At 38.9% G+C, this 24,152-nt stretch overlaps 1 protein-coding gene and 1 long non-coding RNA gene across 13 annotated transcripts in view; one reads left to right on the top strand and one right to left on the bottom strand.

Moving 5' to 3' along the window:
* Window positions 1–24,152, top strand: part of RAPGEF2 (Rap guanine nucleotide exchange factor 2) — a 160,656-nt gene that overhangs the window by 107,024 nt on the left and 29,480 nt on the right. For all 12 annotated transcript variants that reach the window (XR_014552130.1, XR_014552131.1, XR_014552132.1 and 9 more), the window contains 5 exons: window positions 8,372–8,503; window positions 18,440–18,617; window positions 18,935–19,071; window positions 20,400–20,558; window positions 23,947–24,099. Coding sequence is in view for 8 of the 12 variants with exons in the window: in XM_083630985.1 (XP_083487111.1) it covers window positions 8,372–8,503; window positions 18,440–18,617; window positions 18,935–19,071; window positions 20,400–20,558; window positions 23,947–24,099 (759 nt within the window). In the remaining 4 variants the exon portion in view is untranslated. The remainder of the gene's footprint in view (window positions 1–8,371; window positions 8,504–18,439; window positions 18,618–18,934; window positions 19,072–20,399; window positions 20,559–23,946; window positions 24,100–24,152) is intronic.
* Window positions 3,839–23,992, bottom strand: LOC310770547. Its single transcript, XR_014552258.1, has 3 exons — window positions 23,912–23,992; window positions 20,582–20,667; window positions 3,839–4,146 (listed from the first exon to the last, which is right to left on the bottom strand). It is a non-coding gene; the product is annotated as an uncharacterized lncRNA (long non-coding RNA).

The following is a 24,152-nucleotide window of genomic DNA, read 5'->3' as shown; positions in this document are numbered from 1 at the left end:
GACATTGACAGCAATGCTCAGGTACCTTCCCTGCACCACTTGGGTAGTTTGCAGACAGAGGAAAATGATGCACATATCTCTGTACAATTACCCTGCAGATGTTACTCAGAACCCAACTAAGTACATAACCATCAACTACAGCAATTTTCAGCAAACAGTAGAGCAGACATGATGGATCAAAATGGATGAAAGAAAATAAGCTTTGCAACATTTCGACACGCTTTTGCTGATTGGGAACTTTTGCTGATTCTCAGTAGTCATGTGAGCAGTGCTCGAAACTCCCATTGTTCTAGGCACATCTTGCAACAGGGAATTTCATTAGCGTGAGCAGTTTCTGAGCTCTGAGCGCAGTACTGCGCTTAAGATTTCAGATTAAAATTGCAGAGCAGAGGGAAAGGAGGACCTTTTTCTGCCTCCCCACTTCCAGCTACTCTGTGAACACTGGAGAAGATACCCTCTTAAGAATATCAGGGGGGGGGGCAGGTGAAGGCCTAGACCATGTGAAAAATTAATATTTTAGCTGCAGTTCATTCATTTTCAGCTTTGTATTTTTGTTATAGAAAAGTGTGCCTAGACATTCCATGGTTGCACCCATAACCTAGGCTTAAGGTGCCATTTAGCTTTTAGCTTTCATATCTCAGTTTCTAACACTGCATGTGAGATGTTAACATCTTAGATGATGGTAAATTTAAAAACAGCATCATACTTTTACAAAGTAACATTCTCCCCAACTCCCTCCACTTGCTGTCTGTTCAACTTTGCTTCATGTGTTTTCACTCAGCTGAAACCCACAAGATCCTGGCTCACAGCCATGGATGGGTAACTGAACTTTATTCCAAAATGCTAATATGTGAGAAATTCTGTTTCACAACTAGATGGGCTGGAATAAGTCAAAAGGAGGCCAAATCGTCAATTAAGAAAGGAAATAAACTCTGATGGATTGCTTTGTTAAAGCTATTTTAATGTTGTTCTTATACAATTCTTAGTATATTTTATTTTTGCAGTACTACATTGTTTTTATGTTCCTGTGCTGTGATTCAAAGTTCAGAGTATCTTCCATATAAAGATAATAATATGCTTTGAAAGAAGCATTGGACACCAATAAGCTGACAGATTCATTTTAGTTCTAGACTTGAGTCTGTGGTCTTTATTACTGGCTATGTTTAATTCCCATTGAACTGAGTTGCTAATGAGCAAATTTTGACCCCTGGTTAAAGGACCCAATTAACTTTGGTGTGTTGGCCAAGAATTGGCTGATAAACACTAGTGTTTATGGGATCTCCAGATTAACAGATGGCCATCAGGGGTACTGTAGCTTTCAACTTGGTAGGATCCAGGTGACCTGTGGAGCCTGTAATGTATTTACCTGTTCACACAGACTGTTGAGGCTGGGCTACAATAGCATGCTTGGATGCCCTGCCTACAGTGCAAGAATTAAAAGAGGTTAAAGAGGCCCTTTCCTATTTCCATCCACTGTTAGATTGGTGCAATCTAAATTTAGAAACCTTTTAATGGTAAGAAATACAGGTATGTTTTGAATTTAAAATGCAGAGCTATTTATTGATAAATTTATTTCAAAGTGAGATTTACAAAAAAAGTTATTTGCTGCAATTTTAGGGTGGTATTGAACTAAGTTTTACTCAGATGAAACCTATTGAAATTAATAAACATAACTAAGTTAGGTCCATTAACTTCAATGGGTTTGAGTAAAACTTGGTTGAATACCACCTTTAGCTTTCCCTTGTAGTTGCTCATTATTTATTTAATATTTTAATTGTTAATACCTCTGTAGATTGCATAGAATAACTCAATGGGATACCAGTTGGAGCTTTTTAATGCCTTTCCACTGTCCAGCAGCTTCGGCCAGGAACTCCCTTTCCCAGCAGATCTGATTATACGGCTTCCACCTAATTTTTCAAACATCACCTGTCGCTTTTTAGAATGCTATGATATCTGCTCACATGGTCACTTTCTCTTTGTAAAGGCATTGGGGGATCTCAAAAAAGCTCTGTTAATGACTTTTTGAGATGTGGTTCGTAACATTTATCTTTATGTTTCCCACTGTAAAATATGACTTTATAATACCTGCCAATAAGGAATTTTTTACAATAATACATAGAGACAATTGCTTGATCTCAGGATTCCAGGGAGATGATTAATTGGAAACCAGTGAATAATAAATCACACAAAACAGATTACTATACACAAACTCAGATGCAATAATTCAGCACAGAGGTTGGGAGCTGCTTAAATCCATTTGATTGTAGCTGAACATGTGCACTTGAACATAAGAACTCCTCTAATACCCTAGAAGTAGATGATAGTAGAATTCTATAGTTCCTATGGTTTCTATGTTTGCTTAGCATCTTATATGTTAAAAGGTTAATAGGTTCCATTTCGCATAGGCAATTGGTTGTATGAAGCAAGTGGTGGTGCCAGTAAAGGGTACAATGACAAGAATGAAGGTCTTTTTAGCCAGTGAGGTCAAGACCCAAAATTAGCCATTTTATTTGACAGCCATAGCCTGACAATCATGCTATTTACTTTACATTGGTTCTGGTCTTCTTTTGGAAGCTTAGAACAACTTAAATGTGGCTTCCTGTGGTTTTCCAGCCTAGCATCAATCAAACCATACCTGTTTAGCATCAAAGCAGCTATAGCAACAGGTACTCCTTGATTTCATTGGGCATTTTAGAAGATTGTTCTGTAAAGTTGGAGTAAGTACAGGAAAAATTTTAGTCCCTGCTAACTTATTTCACATAGGGCACCAACAATTGATACTAATGCAGTTGTTGTAATACTTTGTATTTGAAATCATTTTTTATTCTAACACATATCTCTTTTTTGAGAATAAATCATCATCTAGATTTGTTGTCTTAAGTTGCCTATTTCTAGATATATTATGAATCTTGAATGTGTGTGCGTGCGTGTGCACGCGCACACACACACCTGACTTGTAACTTAGTTTTTCCTTGATCCATGAAGTTGTTGTTGGAAATTGCCCTTATTTCTGTAATATATGAACAAAAACTATGAAATAATGCTTATTATGTAAATGAGCAGTTTAGTTGGTGTGTCCACTGACCTTTATGGGTAGCATATTTCCCCACAGTTTGTTTGTAGAGCAGATGTGGAAGGGTATATATGTGAAATTATAGTAACTACTCCATGCTGTCTAAAACTATACAAACATAAAGCATTAATTAGTTACATTCCAGTGTAAACTGTCTGTTAGATTTAACACTATGTTGGGCATGTCCTTGTGCAGCATGTCTATAAATGAAATCAATAGAAATCAGTTCATTATTCTGTAATTAGGTATATTGACTGCCGCCCTGTAAATTACTGAACCATACAACTAATATTTCCTCCAATGTTTCACTTGGTTAGGAAAGAAAATGAATTGCCTTGAAATAAGAAGTGTATAAGACGAATAACTGCAAACCTTGTTTTTAACCTAGATCTTATTGTTCAACTGGCAGTGTTCAATTATTCCAGAAATTAATAGGGAAGCATTATGTGATTATTTTGGTCACATGTGCTTAGGCTTCCTTACAGGCTGATCTATAGTTAGGACAGGAGTAACTAATGAGGTGTCCGCATATGTTGTTTTTATGAAGTCAGAGAGCTGACATCATGCTGGTATCATTGAAGGAAATTCCAAACATACAGTGCAGCAAGGAGAGGAGGTTGCCACTGAAGGAGCAGGAGATCTTTGGATGTTGGTGGAGCTTGAGAGAATATCATGGGGAGGGATGTATTGGAATATTAGAAATGTGAGATATGGGAGGCAAGGCTATGTAGGGAACTTGAAGGTAAGGATAGACAGAATGCCAGTGTAGCTATTTGAGGGGAAAACATTTTAGTAGCAAGAGTGCTGAATGTGTGTTGGCATTTCTGCGTGAACAACTTTGAGACAGGTCACTGTGTTGGTCTATAGGAGCAAAAAGAAAAAAGAGGCTGCAAAACCAATAAAGACCAGTATGCTTTTATGATATTGTACTTTTGTGGGCTGCAGTCCACTTCAATTGATACATGACTTTGTTGATTTCGCTAATAAGAGATAACCCCCCAGCCTTTGTATATCTTTGAATGTGGTAACATTGTTTCCTGAGTAAAGAGGTATTGGATAACACTCTCTTACACCTGGAAGAACAAGAAAATATAATTATATTATTATTACTGTTTGAATTACAGTATTGTTATGACAACCTTGTGCCTAATGTTGCTTACTGTACTACATTGTGCAAAGCCTTTGTATTATTACTTGGTCGGTAATTTTATTTCATTTCTTCTTTCCCTCTCTTTTAAAATCTGCCCCTCCTTCATTTTTGCATTTCTAGTTGTATTCTTGTGAGGATGTAATTTGTTCAAAATAAATTATAGAAGATTTTTTAAAGAACAGATGCATGAAGTGTTAACCATCACTTGTCAGGATTTATAGGGCCACAGTATTGACACTATGTTAAGTGTGAGCCAGCTATATTGAATCCTGCCATTATAATGATAATTTTTTGGGGGGAGGGAAGACAGTACAGTTAGAAAATAGTTCAATGGATTGATTTTAAACTTGGCATCATAGGAAAGGTAAGCTTGAGGATGGTTCATGCCGATTTGGGGATAGAAAGGATAAGAAACTGTTCTGATTTTGTTAACCACTTGACTTTTGATGCTCAAAAGTTCGCAAGATATGTGTGTTTTTCTTCTACAGACTTTGCTGGGGTTGTTTAGGGAAAAATATATCTCTGCACTGTGGGGAAATAGTTTGTTGTGTTAGGTCAAGAGGAATGTCTAGTAAGTGTCATTATTACCCATGAGTTGCATAAAATATTTGTAATCTTTGTTTGAAATGCATTTTTATGGCTAATGTTAGGCAACAGGAATTCAGAAGGGTTTCCCTTCACGTACTCATTACTAAACTGTTTTGAGAGAAGCCTGGGAGTTTAATAGATTGCTGAGTGAGCGTAACGGGCAAAGAGAGTTTGTTGGGAAATGGACTGGGGGTGGGTGGGTGAAGTACATTTGTTAATTTTGTTTATTCAGTTTATATCCCATCTTTACTCCAGTGATCTCAATGAGGCATACATTATTTTCTCCCTCACCATGTTATCCTCACAATACAAAGGATTTTAGTAATGTAACTGGGCACCCCAAAACAAAATGGTTAGCAGCAAAGGCAGATTGAAAAAAATGGCCTGCACAACAAAGTCCAATATTGTATCATATTATAGGGGGTGATGTGGCTGCGAATGTGTGAGTTACCTCCACTCTGCAAAGTAGCTCAGTGTTACAATCATATTGCTGGAAAGGGCCTGAGAGGGAATAGTGTATGACAACCCTGTGGTATAGTCAAGATTCCAGAACAGTACACTTTAAAAATGTATTTATGTTAGCTTTGTAGAATTGAAACAATATAGAAAATCTATTTTAATAATTTACCACAGGACCTTGAAATGCCTTTGTCTTTGGACTTTGTTAATCTGTGTCAGCCATAGTTATGATTCTTTATAAGGTCACTCAGAAATGATGACTAACAGAGCATTTCAATGGCCCTTTCATACTTTCCTTAAGTAAGAGACCCAGTTATTCCTTATAATTTCCTATTGAAATACTGATGAGCTTTAACATTGAGAAATTGCTGCTTTAGAATGGGTCATAATTTGTTTTCCTAAATATTTAATCACAATCACTTTAGAATTGTAACTGACTATTCTATTTTTTGGTGGAATAAAACTAAAGTACAGTAGCTGTGAACTATAGTGACAATCACAAATTCACATTTCTGCATCCATATTCTCTAGGCTACTTTTAACAAACACTTCTGTATTCTGTTATTTTTCCCCATTTGCCCCACCCCATAAATGACTCTTGGGTAATACTCTTCATCAGTATGCTAGTTTTAATTAGTACAAAATGGTGCTTCCTAGATCAGTGTTTAACAGCACCATGTAATTCTGCTTTAGTTTTTGGAATCTGGCTTTGATAGAGACAAAAGAACAAAAGAGCAGTCCTGAATACCAGAAAAAAGAAGAACATTTGTAGAGCAAGGGTGGCTAGCTTGTTTTGAGGGTAGGGCTAATTCCACCTTGGCCAACTTTCTGGGGCCTACAAACCAACTGGAGGTGTGGCCACCCTGCACACACACACACACACACACACACACACACACACGAATCATAACTCTACATTGTAGTATTCTCTATACATGGTGATGGTATTCTGTAAACGTTTTGACCTGTGAAGCCTTTCTCTCTCTCTCTCTCTCTCTCTCTCTCTCTCTCTCTCTCTCTCTCTCTCTCTGTGTGTGTGTGTGTGTGTGTACGCCAAACCATGGCTTTGTGTGTTCAGCCTCCCAGAGAGGAGATTGTAGCTAATCTTATCTGGTCCTGCTGCACTGCTGTGAATTTATCAAGTGTGTTCATTTAAACCATGGCTTGTGGTTTGTTTTCTCCAGACAAGCAACGAGTTATAAACCAAGAACAAACCTTGTTTGCAGCATGAAGCCAAGCCATGAATTAGTTTGCTGCAGTGCAGCAGGGCCAAAGCAGGACCAAAGTGGCCATAATCTCCTCTTGAGGAACCCACATGTTTGCACTTAGCCATGGTTTGTCTTAGGTCTACATATGAGCAGTTCAAGAAGTGGGGGTTTTATGCACTTAGTTTAACATGCAGATATTTAGAGTTGTATCCAACTAAATTATTGTGTATGTGTGGAATGACTTCTGCAAAGGGAACGTAATTTTCCATTCCTTTTCACTTACCGCCTGTTCCCTGCGCTACCCCAAAATATGCTCTGGGGGCATGTTTGAGGGGGCAGGGTGAGTAGGAGAAGGGAAGTTCCATTGTACTAATGGATGTTATTTTGTGTGTGCAATGATTTAGTTAAACAATATAATAAGATTCTTAAGTGAAAAACTAGGCAAGGTAGATTAGGTTTAGAGTTGTGCAAGATTGTATAAGTGTTCTTATTAGGTGATGTAGGGAGATGTTGCTCTCTACAATGGAAACGGTGATCTTATGTAGGCTCTGCATTTCAAAAGTAGAATCTAGTAGTGGGGAAGTGCTTTGGAATGATCTTATTACTGTGCTTAGCTGACAAGTAGTAGCTTCTTCCATAACCTCCCACTGTCAATATCAGCTGAATTGCTTCAGGCTCAGCTGTGGAAATATTTAAAGAGGACTGTGTGGCTCTTTGGAGCCATGCTTTTCAGTAGTGTCTTGTAACTTCTTTAAAAGCCATAGTTTGGGTAGAGGGCAACCAGATAGAGACTAATCTAGCTGAGCTTCATCTTCTGATGGTTCATTTCCTATAGGGGAACTGGAAACAAAGAAAGTAGCTAGAGCAGATAGCAAAGGCAAGTTTATTATTCTTGTCCCATGCACTCCCCTATCCACTTTCATTCTAATTGAATGAGAGGGTCTGGAGTGTGGGAACTTTCCAGAAAAACCACTGGTAAGGATGTCTAAAACTTGGGAAACTAACTCCAAATTCTTATTAAGTATGCATGCATCACAGGGGTCTGTATCTTTTGGTTCCTCTGGAAATTTGTGAACTATGGGAGAAGCATAAAATGAACATAGGTTCTGAATGAACAATTAAGGGTTAGAGAGATAAATTATTTTACTATTTATTTGTTACTTCAGATTACTGCTTAGAAAAAAATAGTACCACCCCCCCAAAAAAGTATTTTACGTTGTCAACCAACCTGTGTTTAAACAACAACATAGCAGTTGAGAGGTTATGCTAGCCATGAGCATCATGTTTTGTTTTTTAAAAAACCAGACTATAGAAATTTCAGAGCTTTCTTTGTTTAACACAATTTCAGTCGCTTACATGTTGCATGATACATAGCTATAGTTTTGCATTTCTGCCTCACAAATGAAGTAATATTTTCCCACTTCTCATTAGTTTCTAAAAACTGAATCAAACAAGTTTGAAACATATTCCAATATTTAAGCATTGCTCCCTCAACCCTACTTGGCACAAGTATTTGTACATTAACAGGTGTTCATCTCACAAAAGCCAGTGACTACCATCCTAAATATAGTCATGGTAACTCCCACTGATTCCTTTGAGACCGTTTGCATGATTCCAGTGGGAATCATGAGTAAATGGTCGCTAAAGGGTTTGTTCTTAGCAAGTCATATTCCATTCTTACATTTACAGCAACAGCTATAGTAATGTTTATGTTTGTCACATATTTACAAAGCATACATTTGAAACACCCTCTCAACCCTTCTGTCCTTAAGGATTTGCTTAATGAATTTTGTATGGTTTTAGTACTGATGAGTACTGTTAATCATTCAAATGTTTATGAAGTGAATGCTTAGGTACACAATTTAATTATGCCTTTTCTGTTTCTGTCTACAGCTTCCTGCAGATTTCACAAAACTGCACCTTACTGACAGTCTCCACCCACAGGTGACCCACGTTTCATCTAGTCATTCAGGATGTAGTATCACTAGCGACTCTGGAAGCAGCAGCCTGTCTGATATCTACCAGGTATGATAGTGAACAGTTGTAATTGAGCTAAGTCAGCATTTTAAAAATGGCAACCAGCAAAATCACTACATGGAGATTGGGAGCATTCGGTTAAATTGTAGTGGTTAGTTTCATAGTCTACAGAATCTTATACCCACGCCCATACATCTCCTTTCCCTATTCTGTGTTCATGTATTTTTTTAATTTTTTTATTAGAAAACAGATTCATTTGCAAATGCCAGTTAGAACCTTTGGAGGCAAATGCCACTTTATAGCCCTACTGATTGAGATACACACTTTCCTACATGCTTAATGGAGGAAGACCTTGTTTACTCTGGGTAATTAGTAATTTGGTAGAAATCTGGATAATATGAAGATAATGGTGGGAACATCATGCTTTGTTATTTCAGTGCAGTCATAGCAATTTCACAATGGGTTGCCATCCATTTAAGTGGAAGGCAAACTATCCAGATGTCATAAATAAAACTTGTTTCTTACAAAAGGGTCTTTACTTTTGAACAGCTCAATCAGTTTACTCATGCATGCACATGAAATAGTTAACCTTCTACAAGTGACATCTTACTATTTGTTCCACTGTTTTTGTTTACTGTTATATTTAACATATCAAGTGCCCTTCAACCAAATAGTTCCCAGTGCAGGCCAAGAGCAGACATGAAATAAACAAATAAATGATTAGAAACAGCAGGTTAAAATAATTACAACTCAGATTAGAAAGTGAAGTAGAACAGGAAGAGCCTAGCCTGGGACTAAACATGTTTCAATGTAAGCACATTACATACAGTTTGAGAAGGGTTGTGCTAGTGGTCCTAGGTTCAATCCCGGGCATTCCTTATAAGACTGGGAAAGACTCCTGTATGAAACTCTGGAGAGCCACTGCCAATCAGCAGAGACAGTAGTGAGCTAGATGGACTAATGGTCTGAGCTGGTATAAGGCAGCTTCCTATGTTTCTAGTATGTAAGGTAATGGGAAATAATTAGTAGATTTAGGGATATGGTTCATAACACTTTCAGAGTCTAAAACATTGTCACGAAGAACAAAGTAAACAGCCGTTGGTGATAGTGGTGGGGCATTTCTGCAAGTTCATTCTATGATTATGTCTTAAATTGTACATTAAGAAATGCCTAAGGGAAAAAAGTTAGAATTCAGAATAAATGTAGGATGTAATTACTAAAGGTTGGGATTGATTGTCCCACAATAAAACAAATATTGTGAGAAGGTGAGGGTCAGATTATAGATATGTAGTCTGCAGCTCAGTTTGACCCCTCTGCTTTTGTATTGATTGGAATACAAAGATGTGATCTAGAATGGTTATGGCGATTGTGTGAAGATTGTTTGCTCTAGTCTTGTGGAAGAACTATAATGTAATCAGGGGAATGGAACTGCCAGCCCCTGGGTCACTTAAGGGGTTCCATTTTTCCCAAGCTACACCCACCCATCAGCTGATGTTGCTGGTGGTACCAACTGTTGGGCAAGAGGACAGGGTTTAGAACCCCTTCCCTGCTTATTTAAGGATGAAGGGGAGAGAGTACCACTGCTGTCTTCCTCCTGCTGAAAGGAGAAGCAGAGCAAAATGCTGTTTGAAACAGCTCTTTAAAGAATGGGAGAGACTGGGTCAAATGACACTTTGCTGCTTTAAGCCAGCCCTCATGTTCCCTTTAGACAGAGGCAGGTGGCTGGTTCTAACAGCACTTGGCCGCTTTAAGCCATTTCAGGGGCTGGAGAGACAGATGCTGGTATTTTACAAGCAATGTGTCTTCAAGAGAAACCCCTTTTCACAGTGGAATTAAAAAACAGGATTTTCCCTTCTGTTTTCTGATCTTCTGTGAAAGAGGCTTCTCTTGAGTTTAATGGTGCTTGTAAAATAGGCTTCTTCCTCCTCGCTGCTTTCCCACACCAGATGAGGAAAACCTATGTTCGGGTCTTGCAAGGCGGCTTTCCCCTCCCCATGGTAGGCAGAGACTGTGATGCTGGTACTTCCTGAAGCTCAAGTGAAACCCCTGAAAAAGCAGGGTTTCCCTCCTCTGCCTTTGCAGATCTGCAGCTAGACATATTGTGCCTGTGGGGCACTTCAAGCAGTCTGTAGGTTAGTTTAAAGTTTTGGAAATCATTGGGCCAGTTTGCTGGTCAACTCCATTGAACTGATAATTGTCAAGTGATAAGTTTGGTGTCCAGTGAACAATATGTTCTAAATATACTATCAGATCAAACCTTCCCTATACTAGCTAACTCCCAGCAACAGGAAACTAGCCGAAATAGAGTGTGAAGCAAATGGGATTCCTGGAAGCAAAACACTGTATTTTTAGGGCCAATGTGTTTTTTTACTGGTGAACCTTAAAATGAATCAAATAATTAGTGCATATCACATCCTTTGGGATCACCTGTCCTAGTTGCTTACTGGAAAACGCAGACAAAGGCACATTAGCCAAATGCTGCCTCCAGTTTCACACACACACAAAAACCTGTGAAAAGAGGCACCCCTCCCCCATTCTCAGGACACTTTTGCATTTCTTTTGAAATTTTTGGTGAGCACAGGGTTTAGAATTTACTTTATTGCTCCAAGGTGTCCATGGTTTGGGTGTACATTTCTCTATACTTTAAATATTTATTAGCACTCCACAGTCTCTCTGTCTGCCTGGGATTTTTGATCCATAGGAGGAATTACCTCACAACATTTTCTACTGAACTTTAAATGAAGTGTGGTGGGAAAGGGAGGCTGGATACTGAATTCCTGAGCATGGTGCACTTGCTGATTTTGCTTTTTAATGGAAGTCTTTCCTTTTACCTTTTAATGCCTCTCAGCACTGATTTATTTAAAAGTAAAAGGCCTTCACTTAAAACCATAACAATGAGCAGTTGTCAGGTACACAGCTGAGTCCAGCTGAGAATTTAAGGAGTTTCCAGAAAAGGAAAACACACAGGAAGGTTGAAGAATGGTAGATAGAGTACCAGCGAGATGATTTGTAGAATGATTGAAAGAACATTAAGAAACATGCCTTGGCCAACTTGAAAGTAACAACAAAATTGTGCACCTACCCATGAGACGTTCTCCACACTTTCTCACTTCTTTGATACTTTTTTTCTTAAAAATAATAATAAGCAATTCAAAGAGCAGCTTAATTTTCCCTGGGGTTTTGAAGGTGGAATAACCAAAAACAAAGCAAAAGATAGCCTTTGGCCGAACTAAATCCAGAAGATAAAATCATTGTAAGTGATAGACTAGGCAAACATATATTGATTCAACAATATTAATATAATGGCTTCAGTCTTTGGCTGTATCATGTGACTATTACAATATAGCACTGATTATTTAGCCAAGATATTCAGTCTAGATGATAACTCAGGGAACTAGTGCAATTTCACGACTTATTTATACCCTATTGTCCCCCAAATCAAGGGGGTACCTAGTGTTTTCCTTGTTTCCAACAGGTCTGTTGCTTAACCTGTTTCCTTTAGGGACTCCCTCCATCTGGATGACCTTATTAAGCATTGAATTACAACAGAATTGAGCAGCCAGGCATTTGTTTAGTCTTGCTCTTCTGATGCAGTGAACCATCCAAAATTACAAGCCAAATCAAAAAGCTGAACCAAGAAGGGAATACACAATCTTGAGATATAAAGAAAGCTACATTGTTCAATACTTTTACATCTGGAGGCTTCTTGCAGAATAAGTGATCCTGAATACAGTATCTTTATCCCATTAGAGTTGTACTTACGGATATTGGCCTTGTGTCATCTCAAAGTCTTTTCTTCATACTTAGTACGTTGGTTCATGTGCCCCTTATTCTGCAAGTATCTAGTCAATTTCCTTTATGCTTGTGCCATAATGTGTATGGTGCTTTATAAGATAACAAAGTACAGGTCTCTACCAGGAGGAACTAACAAATCTAATGTTCAACATGGAAGCAGTAGCAGAGAGGGTAAGGATGGTTAAGGTAAGAGCCAGCCAGTGCAGGTGTTATGGGAGGGTGGTTTTATAGCCTAGTCAATGAATGATTTTGGCAGCAAAATAGAGGATGGAGATGAGAGAGGGCTAAATGTGACAACAGCAAGCTAGAGAGGAGAATAGTGTAGCAATTAAAGTTTGGGGATGATTAGAGCATGAACCAAACTTCTGCACAAAAGTCAGAGGGGCTATTTTCATAATGTTGTACCGGGAGAAGCAACTTGACTTAACAGATTGTATAAAATGGAATGGAGGAATTAAAGATAAACACAAAGCTGATCAGCAAGTGTCTGATCAACAAGTGGGTAGTAATCTTATCAATGGATAAGGAGCATGTGCAAAGACAGTAAGGTTCAGTAGGAAAGTTCAGCCCTGTATGTATTGAGACAACAATGAAACATAAAACAGGGAAACCAAAAAGCAGTTGGAAATGAAGGATTGTATGTAGAAGGAATGTTATTGGGCAGAGAGGTAGAGTTGGGTGTCATCAGTGTGTACTGAAAGCCACAAAGTTTAATGAAGTCACTAAGGAACAGTATAGTTAGAGAAAATAGCAGAAGGCTGAGAATAACTCCCTGTGGAGGTTCAGCAGAGAAGAACTTTCCCTATGGAAACAGTGATCGAGTAATTAGACTGATAGGAAATAAACCAGCTAAGAACAGAGCCATAGAAACAGAGTACGTAAAAGGAGCGAAGCAGAAAAAGTAATGAACTGTATTAGAGGCAACAAAGGCACCAATGAGAAGAAGAAGAAGAAGATAGATAGAGACCTTTTGGATTTGGCATTGAGGAGTGATTTGATGAGGGTAGCTTCAGTGGAGTTCAAGAGGTAGAAGCCAGATTACAGGGAACTCTGAGAGGAATTGAGAGAAATTTAAGACAGGGAAGTACGTGGCACAGTCCAGTGATTCGAAAGCAAAGGGTAAAGCTCAGATTATTTTTTTAAGAATGTGAAAAAGAGAGGCATATTTAAATGCAGAAAGGAAAGAGCCAGAGGATGTGGAGAAATTTAATATGTGGAAGGATATTTGTGATAAAAAGATACGACACCCAGGAGTCAGGATCATGGGGCAGGTAATAAAGGACAACATAATGGTCAACCAAAGAGAAAGCAAAAATTGGTTGAAGTAGGTTTAAGAGGCAAAATAGCTAGAAATGAGAGGAAAGATGTGCATTTTGGATACTGTGTTCATGATTGTGTGATGAACAGAAATTCTCATTTACATGAGTAAATCAGGACCATGTGTGTGAGGTGGATCTACCCTTTACACCCGCATTTTGGTCCAAGCAAAATTTTCCCCTTAGTTTGGTGAGAAACAGTAAACTGGTATGCAATGTATGTCGGAAACATAATGCAAGGGGGAAGGGTTAACCTTCCTCCTACACAATAGGATCCTACCTGTATTGTCCTTTCCTCCTGGCAGCAGCTGTTTTAAAAATGACCACATATCATTAGGCTATGTATTCATCATTATGTGTTGTTTGACTCAAAGAGATTGACTTGAGGATGTTGGCTAAAGGCTGGGGTATTTAGAGGGGTCAATAGTTAGTTGAGAGAGCTGGGGCAAACAAATCTAGAGTTGGTTGATGAACTGTACTTAACCCCTGAAGAGCATAAGGGAGACATGGCAGAGAACTAGGCAATGTTTCCAAGAAAGCCTTTCACCACTTGACTACAGGTGACAAATGGAGCAAGAAGTAGAATATACAGAAGGCAGAGAGTGTGCATGTTGAAGGAGAGAATGTGTTGCTCAGATTGGATGAACTCTGTGGCACAAGCTGAGCATTTCCAAGTGAAGTAGAGAACAAGAAAATGCCCAAAGTCGTATGTTGGGGAATGCATCCCAAAGCAAACATAGAAGGAATGAGGGACAGGAGATGGGAAGCAGCTGTGTCACAGAGACAATGAATGTTAAGTTCAAGAGGAAGGTACAGAAGTTGTCAGAGTCTGAATGGAAAGTTGAGAGTGGCCAGGAGGTGATACAGGATAGAAATATAGAGATGACATGCAAAGGGGAACAGATTTTTGTGGAATGAATTTGGGAGGCAGTGGAATGAGAGGTCAGCAGAAGCAGGGAGAATTTGGGAGTGCAAAGGCCACCACCACAGTAACCTCCAGTGAGAAGTGTGTGGAAGAAAGTAATTTGAAAGGAAAGGGCAACAGTCTCAGGAGGGGGCAGTAAAGTATTTGAGAGAGCTGGTATTATGCTTATGTAGAATTAGTAGTTGTTTATGACATGTGAGCAATAGAAATTAAAATGCATATTTTGTTTTGTTCTGTGGTGCTGTACTAGAGACTACTTTCTGTTTTCACATTGTTGCAGGTAACTTTGTTTATAGGTTGGGAAATAGATGAGTATGTTACTTTATTGAATTGAACAAGCACTTAATAAAAACTACTATCCATCATTTGTTATTTAACATAGTCTAGTAGACACAAATAAATGAACTAGAAAATGAATTGTGGAAGATAAGAGACTTTTGTAGTTCTCAGAAGGTTGATATCCATATATATTATACTTATTCTTTTTAAAATGGTAAATTATGTACATATTAATGTTACTGACTACACTGTGGGTTTTGTTAGTGTGGTTTCTTCCTTTAGTTGTTTGGGCACCTTCTTATGGAGACATTCACAAATCACACCCAGAAGTAATGGTTCACCTTATGTTTGATTATGGAGTAAAAAATAGTAGCTGCAAATATTACTTATGGTGTTGTGTGCTCAGTTAACTCTTTCCAGTATTTGCTTCATATGAAGTATTTAATACTGCAGGTTTAAGAGCAACTATGCAATGAAAATATATTCATAGACGTCCTTTTGAGTTGAATAAATCATGAAGCTGAATCTTGAGATGCTTTCGGCAATAATCTGAGAATATTCCTGTTTAAATATTCATGTTTGTTTCTAAAATTGTATGTCATGTGTTATACATAAAAGACAAATCCATTTAAAACAAGAATTACTTGCCAATATGAAATCTCCTACAATCATTATTTGTAAGAGGTCATTGAGGTCCCTTTGAATATACTGAAAAATTCTAATACTTTTGCAGGGTCAGGGTAAGCAGTTTGCTCTCTGCCCTGCAAAACAGTAGTATTGTGTAGCATTCAAGCTTTCCTTGGAATGTTGTGCTATCCCAAATTCCACGTCCGTAACAAATTCCTGGCCTTTAAGGCTAGATTGTATCTTCAAAAATACTGACAGTGGCAATTGGATGGATAATACTAGGTAACCAAACATCCAATACCTTCCCCACATTGCCCAAAGGCTGCAGTCACCATACCTCATGATTTAGACTTCAATTTGGATGTTAAGAGCTGTCAGTACACCAGTACACCACGGTGCCTGGCCACACTAATTTAAGGGGCACTTACCTTCCTCGTTTGTTACCTATTGAAAAAATAATAAATGGATGTTATGGTGCCAGTTTAAAAAATGTGGTCTTTATGTAGAGGCTGCCATGAACCACTTTTGAATAATTATGCATCCATATGGTGGTCATAACCTTTTATTGGACTTTGATGCATGGTCTGACCTAATGGCATTATCATCAGCTGTCCATATAACCTGGCCACCCTGCAGAGGTAGCTTTTAATAAATTGATTAAGTATACTCATACACCCAAAAAAGAAAAAAAGAGAAACTTCATCATATTCAGCCAAACTTAACACAAGTGATATTCCAATTTGACATAATTTCACTACATACCTAGATGCTTAACAGATTGCTTGAACTTGAATTCTTCCACCCCAGTACAGTTTATTCAGTTTGAAGTTGTGTGTATCATTTGTACTAGTCCACAAATACAGCAAAAGCTAATCCTGACGAACTCCTTGAAACAGAGCAGTGGCTGATAATTAAAGCCTAGGCTTAGGAAGCAAAGGCATGTATAATAATCTGTCACTAGGAATATTATACAATTGACATGGTCTTGTTGCTTCATTTCAATTTTTGAATATTTGCTTTCAGTTAGGGTGCATCTAGACAAGTGTTTCCGTTGCATCATAGAAAGGTCTTTCTGAACTGCAGAGGTTTAAACAACAGTGCAAGGCTATTTGCCAAAAAAGCTTTCAAAGTGCACTGCAAATACCCTACGATCAGGATTCTGCACTGTGAAGCCCCCCACACCTGTCATATTTGGCCCAGCAGGGGTGGGAGGATAAGAATTTGACTCTCTGGCCAGAAAGTTTTCTCACCCTTGTAGCACAGCATCCTGTTTCCTGCAGTGGCCAGCCCCAATGCCAATAGAAAGTTCACAAGCAGGGCATGAGTGCAAAAGCCCTCTCCTGCCGCCTCCTGGTTTACAGAAGCATGCGGTCTATGATCCTTAAAGATAAAGTCTATGCAAATAGTATAGTTTGTGTTCAACATGGCTAATAATTTGTTTGCTCAAGAAACATAGAAAGTGACTGTATACTAGGTCATGTTTATGGACCTTAGAGTTTCTGCTAAAATGGCTTTTAACCAGAGATAAAACTTGAGGTCCTGGAAACCTGTTGCCTGTTAGAGTAGATGATACTAGATTAGCTGAACAAATCTGGCATGGCCACATCATTGGGCTGAAATAAAGCACAGTGTATTTGGGTGGTTAATGGTTTAATACCTCTAAATGGAGTCTATAAGTGAAAAGGGACTATCAGTTAAGACTAAAACAAAAAGTTTAGGGGGGGGCAGATAAATTTGTTCCAGCAGGAAAAGTCTTTTCAGTACAATACTTGGAATAGCTTGGCTAGAGTGTCAAATCCACAATTTTTATGCTAGAGCATTTATTCAGCTGTCAATTGAAAACAACTTTTTAAAATTCTATAAGGATAGAATATCTGTGGAAAGTCTAGCATGTGCATCTCATATAATCTCATATCTCAAATTAACTTTTTTTAAAAAAAAAAACATACTTGACCTTTTCTACTGCTATCTGACCTTTAATATTTTAGCCCCAAGTCTAGTAAACATCAGTTTGGAAAGCAATGGTTTACAGAGCATTCTCAATAGTCTTCATCGTCTTCAAATCATAACAGTTGAAGCTTAGCAGATGCTGTGGCATTAAATCTACTTCTGCAGAAAAAGCAGCTTTATTTCAGACGGCAGGCAAATATGTTTGGGATTTATTAAGTGTTTCATCTTAGAACTGAAATAATAAAATGTATTCACCTCTAGGTACCTATTAATGACCTTAAGCCATGTGTTGGCTGGATTTTCTGATTTCCATATGATCGACAGAGCAGATTAGAATTGGGAGATAGTGTTCTTCCCCTCTGGTACACGTACAGTGTCTGGAAGTTAACTCCCATATCTGATAGACTGGCTGTTTGCAATTTTACGATACAAATGTGACCTGCATCCAGATGCTGCAGCGTGGAGTTTTTCTATTCATGGTTCCATCCATGTCCTCTTGTAGGATACCCTATTGCATTCCAGCAGCACCCCAATTTTTCTGCCCCAATCAGACATTATTCTGTGGCCAGTGAGCATGCCAAGTCCTCATTGAGCTGTTCCTTTGCATGGAGTAGGGGTAGAGGCTCTTAGGTTTCTGTTCTTGAAAATTATCTGTACTTCTACAAAACATAAGAGCTCCCCAAAGCATGCTGAAGCATCCCATTTGCTTCTTGGTAGCTCTGCTTTGCCTTTGGTGGTGCTCACCTGCTGAGTTCATGACTGAAGTGAGTGATTAATTGATGTCAGTGTTCTAGGTTTCATCGCGAACATGTAATACTTAAATGGGTTTGAAAATGGGACTAAGCAGCACCCACAAATATATTAATCTTGCTTTCGATTTAAGTATGTTCCAGGTGTGTCTACTTTACCCAAAATACAGTGAATTCCTGTTATATACTTCCCACAGGTAATGGAAAAGTGCTGAGAAAAAATGAACCTTGGCTTGTCCGTGGAGTAAATATTAAATTCGCTTCATGTACATGTTTTGAGTTGTGTTTAGTATTATAAGAGGCCTCTGAATGTTTTTTTCTCGATACTTAATGATCATTTCAGGCCACAGAGAGTGAAGCTGGCGATATGGATCTGAGTGGGTTACCAGAGACAGCAGTGGATTCTGAGGATGATGATGATGAAGAGGATATTGAGAGGGCTTCTGATCCTCTAATGAGCAGGGATATTGTTAGAGATTGCCTGGAGAAAGACCCAATAGACAGGACAGATGATGATATTGGTAAGAAACCCATCAGAGGAAGATGTTAGTGGCATTTGCAGTTTCTTTAACATGTATTTTATTTTCCAAAATTTTACTAAATGACACTTTAACAAAAAAAAGATTTTTAATATAATAAACAAAAGGAAGTTGTAAAATGCTTGAAATGTAGTATGATTTATGACTTGTTAAACCTGTAGAATATAATGAAAATACAGTACACAACACATTGTGGAATAATACAAGCTTAGAATCCCATGGCATATTCCTAAAATCTCATTATCAAGTACTTGTCATTGCTTATATATGTTTAACTCAGTGAGTTCATTATTCTTTAGAACAACTCCTGGAATTCATGCATCAGTTACCCGCTTTTGCTAATATGACAATGTCAGTGAGGAGAGAACTCTGTGCTGTGATGGTGTTTGCAGTCGTAGAAAGGGCGGGGACCATAGTTCTAAATGATGGAGAAGAGGTAAGTAGTTACATAATTCAGTGGTCCTTCCTGAGAGATCTAAAACTTCTTTTTTATGTTCTTAAACCCCTCCCCCCAATAAAATATTTTTGCACCGGTGCTTACAGATAACTATTTGCTGAACAGAATATTCTTGATGTAGCTTGAACTTAGACTTCAGTTCACTTTCACATTTGTAGTAGATCACAGATGGGTGTAATGTAGGCTGAATGTTATGCCAGTGAAAAATGGTATTAAATGTATGCAGCTTCCTATGTTCCTGTATTTGCAAGCCCTTCCTTGCAACCGCAAGGCTTCAGTTTGACAGATAACATCAGATGCAAATTAGTTGCAGCAACTGCAGTGATCTATAACTGCCAACTGTCCCACCCTCCGTGTTCTAAAACTGCCAGCTTGGCTTAGAGCATCTTTTGATCAGAGGAGTTGAGGAGAGTCAGGAGTGAAAGCGATAGAATGCTGTCTGGTTTGGTCGTGCGATATTAGTGTTGGGTGTGTGATATCAGCGTTGGGTGTGTGATATCAGCGTTGGGTGTGCGATAACAGCATTGGGTGTGCGATATCAGCGTTGGGTGTGTGATATCAGCATTTAGTGTGTGATATCAGCATTGGGTGTGCGATATCAGCATTGGGTGTGCGATATCAGCGTTGGGTGTGTGATATCGGTGTTTAGTGTGTGATATCAGCGTTGGGTGTGCGATATCAGCGTTGGGTGTGCGATATCAGCGTTGGGTGTGCGATATCAGTGTTGGGTGTGCGATATCAGCATTGGGTGTGCGATATCAGTGTTGGGTGTGTGATAACAGCATTTGGTGTGTGATATCAGCGATATCAGTGAGTGTTGTAGGCATGGGGAAAGTGTGCTCGAAGTGTACCTGTCTGCATGCAGATCCTGAAGAGAGAGCAGAGCAAGCAAGTGTAAGAAAGAGCTTGAGAGATCAGGAGCCATGTGTCACGCAGCCCTCGGATGGTTTGGCAAGCTCAAATGTGACCCATGGGTCTGAAAAGGTTAGCTGTCTTGTTCCATACTGCTTATAGCAGAAGCAAATCCAATGTTTAATCTTCTTTGCCTTAAAAGTAGCTGATAAATAAGGCAGCATATCCAGTAGATATGTCTGCATCTCCTTTAACCTCTGTACATGTGTAAAGTTTATGTTGGTAAAACTGCAGGATCTTGAAGTGGTTTTTTATTATGTATATGTGTACTTTCCCGCTTTTTTCATTTCCCTTTTGCAAGCATTTATTGAAAAACAAATTCACACAATGATACCTAAAAAGGTGAAATGGTTTTCCTATGTTTGTATGTCTCAAACTCTATGTTTCATTTTTAGCTGGACTCCTGGTCTGTTATTTTGAATGGTTCTGTGGAAGTGACCCATCCTGAAGGAAGATCAGAAATATTATGCATGGGAAACAGTTTTGGTGTTTCCCCTACCATGGACAAAGAATACATGAAAGGAGTAATGAGAACCAAAGTGGATGATTGCCAGGTAGAAAATAAAATCTGAATTACCTGTTAGAATAATATGCAAATATATGACAGGCTCAGATGTAATGCTGAATTATTATTGGTGTGTTTTCCTCTCTTCTCCAGCACAGCTGTGTGGAAGAGATCAGAATATGTGGTTACTCTATGATAAAGCTGGCCAGTGGGTTGGATCCAGAATTCCCTTACCTTCCACAGGCCACTTTTGGCAGGTGGTCAGGATCACCCACCTGCCACTCACATAACATAAAACATAACATAACATAACATAACATAACATAACATAACATAACATAACATAACATAACATAACATAACATAACATAACAACATAAAACAAAACATAACATAACATAACATAAAACATAACATAACATAACACAACATAACATCAGGTGACCTAACTTTGAACCCATGGCAAAGGAATCAGGAGCCACTCTTAAGAGCATCCACTTCCTCCTTTGTGGTCTAAGGATGAATTCAAGCTATGCTTGCAAAGGAACGTTTTTTTTGTCCTTTGCAGTCTCAGCTTGAACTCAAGCTGCAAAGATTCCTGCCAAGAGTGATTCTTGCATTTGGCGGTGGATTTAAATTCAGTGCAAAATGCAAGTGCCACTCTTGGAAGAGATGACTTCATTCAGAAGTTCCAGTTGGAGAGTTCTAAGTGGAGCCAATCTCCAACAAGGCACAATTGGCACTAAATTTACATGAACAGTTCCTAAGTGGAACAAAGCAGAGCATGCATTTGACACAAAATGCAAAAGACAACAAATGTAAGTCCCGCACCAGGAGTACACTACTCTAGTGTGTCTTTGCAGCCGCAGCTTGACGTTCTTCACACCTGCTGTCATATGGTATCAGCTCTGGGACAGTTGGGTGCGGCTGAGGAAAAACAGCTTTGTGAGTGCTAGACCCCAGGAGGAAAGATGGAGCCCAGCCACCCAGGTGAAGGCAGCCTCGTGGTACAGAGACTCCCTGATGCTGATACTAGGCCCAACGCTCGCCAGCAGCATCAGGCAGCCCTGTTCTGCAAGGCTGGATAGGGTGGCTTGCACCGTACACCTTGTGAAGTGGTGCAGAGGCTGCCTGATGGTGGTGCTGGGGCAAAGCATACACTTGGCTACTGCCTGGCTGCCTTCACCTGGGAGGGTGGGCTGTGTCTTTCTTCCAAGGGAATACAACCACCCCATGAAGAAAGAGGCAGCCTGCCTGCTTGGGTGAAGGCAGTCAAATGTATGGAGCCTGACAGGTTCGGTGCTCTTGGCTACTACCACCTAGTCCATCTTCTGGGAGTGGAGGGCGAATGGGCTATCTCTTTCTCCTAGAAGAAAGAGGTAGCTTGCCCACCTCCCCCACACCAGCCAAGGTGGAGGGAGCCTCGGAAAGGAGCCTGTCAGGCTCCATCCCAGGGCTCCCTCCATCTTTGAGGAGGGGGAGGGGTGAGCGGGCGATCTCTCTCCCCTCCAGAAAAAGGTAGCTCACCCACACCAGCGAAGGCAGAGGGAGCCTCAGAAAGGAGTCCCTGCCGCTCGCACGCCATAGATCTGGAGATCTATGCCTGATCTATGGGTTTGGGAAATGTCAACAGGCTTTCCCATCTGGATAAATGGGTCTTAACAACTGACTACTTGTTAGAGTCTTCATCCTGTTTTAAATAGGTTTGTGTTTTATTTTTTTTAAGAATTATTTTACATTTAAATCGCCTTGAAACTATAAATTTAGAAGGCAATTAATATAACAAGGGTAGCAACAACAATAATAAACCACAGTATGAAGTTGTTTACTAAACCATAAAAAGAACAGCCAACGGTTATCCAGGTTTGGACAACTACCAACTGGGGTTGATCAGTTAGCTAAAACCTTAAGTTAGTTAAAAATGGAAGTGACTGCTTCTGTACTCCTACCCATCGCTGTGCCAAAGGAGGAATATGGAGAGGTGAGCTGGCCAGCCTGAGGCTCACTCACATAGCACTAAACTGTATTGCAGCTGAACAAAGCCATTATGTGCCATAAATATGAGAACATTAAGTGATGTAAACTTGTGGCTGTAATATAACTTCAGTGTCTCAAGCGTGGCCTCATTGATCTGTCAAAAAACCAAAATGAATATCCCGTGTTTGTGGTTAATGAACCTATTTGCAGCACTTGTTAGTAAAGATCACATTCTTATGAATTTTAAATGAAAGAATATTAATTTGAAATATATGAATATTTATTCATTTCTTTCTTTGTTCTTAAATGCTGTATTTCAAGGTAGAGCCCGCCCAATGTGGCTTACAAAACGTAATTAGTTTGTATTAAATGCAGGATAATTTAGATTCATATTCATAACAGATAGAGAGAGGAGTGCCTTGCTGCTGCTGCTGCTTCTCCCTCTGATGGCCTCAGCAGTTGCAGTTGGCAGTTAGACAGAGGGAGAATCTCAGCTGCAGTTGTATCCAAGAATATAAAAAGCTGTAATTTTAAACATTCCAGTATAAAAGGGAATACATTCATTTCTAGAACCAAAATAGTTCATCAACAAGCCTGGGTGATAAAAATTGGACATTGCACAAGTGTGGTGTGTTCAGTTAAAAACTTGCATGTTGTGAAAGGGTGAGGACATGACTGTCAGGTGGAAGGAATCACATATTTTATTTTACTTTATTATGCTTGGCAATAATATTCTGATTAAAAAGGGGAAATAGCTGCTTATTTTAATTGTAGAAGCAACTGTTAAAAAGGCATTTTCCTTTCATCATTTACTTTTTATATGCCCTCAAGATGGAAATTAGGAATTTCCTTAAAATAAATGTCAAGTCAGATTTAGCTTTTATTTAGGGCAATAGGAGAAGGATAGAGATATGAGATTTCTTTGATAGGCATTAATTCATATTTTATCAATTAATCATGCACTTTCCTAAGGCAAGAATTATAACAGAATATATCATCCTGGCTTATTCAACCACTTAGTGTAGCAGAAATGATCATAAGGCACATTTGGATATTCATTGCATAAAGCACTTTATCTGCAGTGATAACAGAAAAATTGCTTATGGTACCCCTTGTGATAGTGAACAGTTCCAAAATCAGAGAAATAGTGGAACCTGTAGAAGTTCAACTTCTGCATTTATTCTGCATTTAGCTGGAAAACTAATTTAGAAAAATATGTATGTGCCATAAAAGTAAAAAGAAGTTAATAATAATGAGCTTTAATGGGGGTTATTAATCAATCTCATGAAGTTAAAGGTCTGACTTCATAGTTTCTGCTACATTTGAGGATGGCAAATCTATAGCATCCCTTACACTTGGGACTAAGGTATTCTAGACAGCAGGGCAGGTTGGACAAAGTACTCTTAACATTTTAGAAACCATTACCTTTGAACTTGTCTCTTGCAATCTATTTTCCCTAGTTTGTGTGCATAGCCCAGCAAGATTATTGCCGCATCCTCAACCAAGTGGAGAAAAACATGCAGAAGGTAGAAGAGGAAGGAGAGATTGTTATGGTTAAAGAACATAGGGAATTGGATCGCACTGGAACAAGAAAGGGTCACATTGTTATCAAGGTATATTTTTTATACTATAATATACCTAATAGCAGTTTATCCTTTTCTTTCAA

The sequence above is a fragment of the Podarcis filfolensis genome (assembly GCF_964270895.1).
Source record: "Podarcis filfolensis genome assembly, chromosome: 9".
Taxonomy (NCBI): Eukaryota; Metazoa; Chordata; class Lepidosauria; order Squamata; family Lacertidae; genus Podarcis; species Podarcis filfolensis.
The sequence above is the reverse complement of the archived record's forward strand: the minus strand, read 5'-3'. Positions and strand labels throughout refer to the sequence as shown.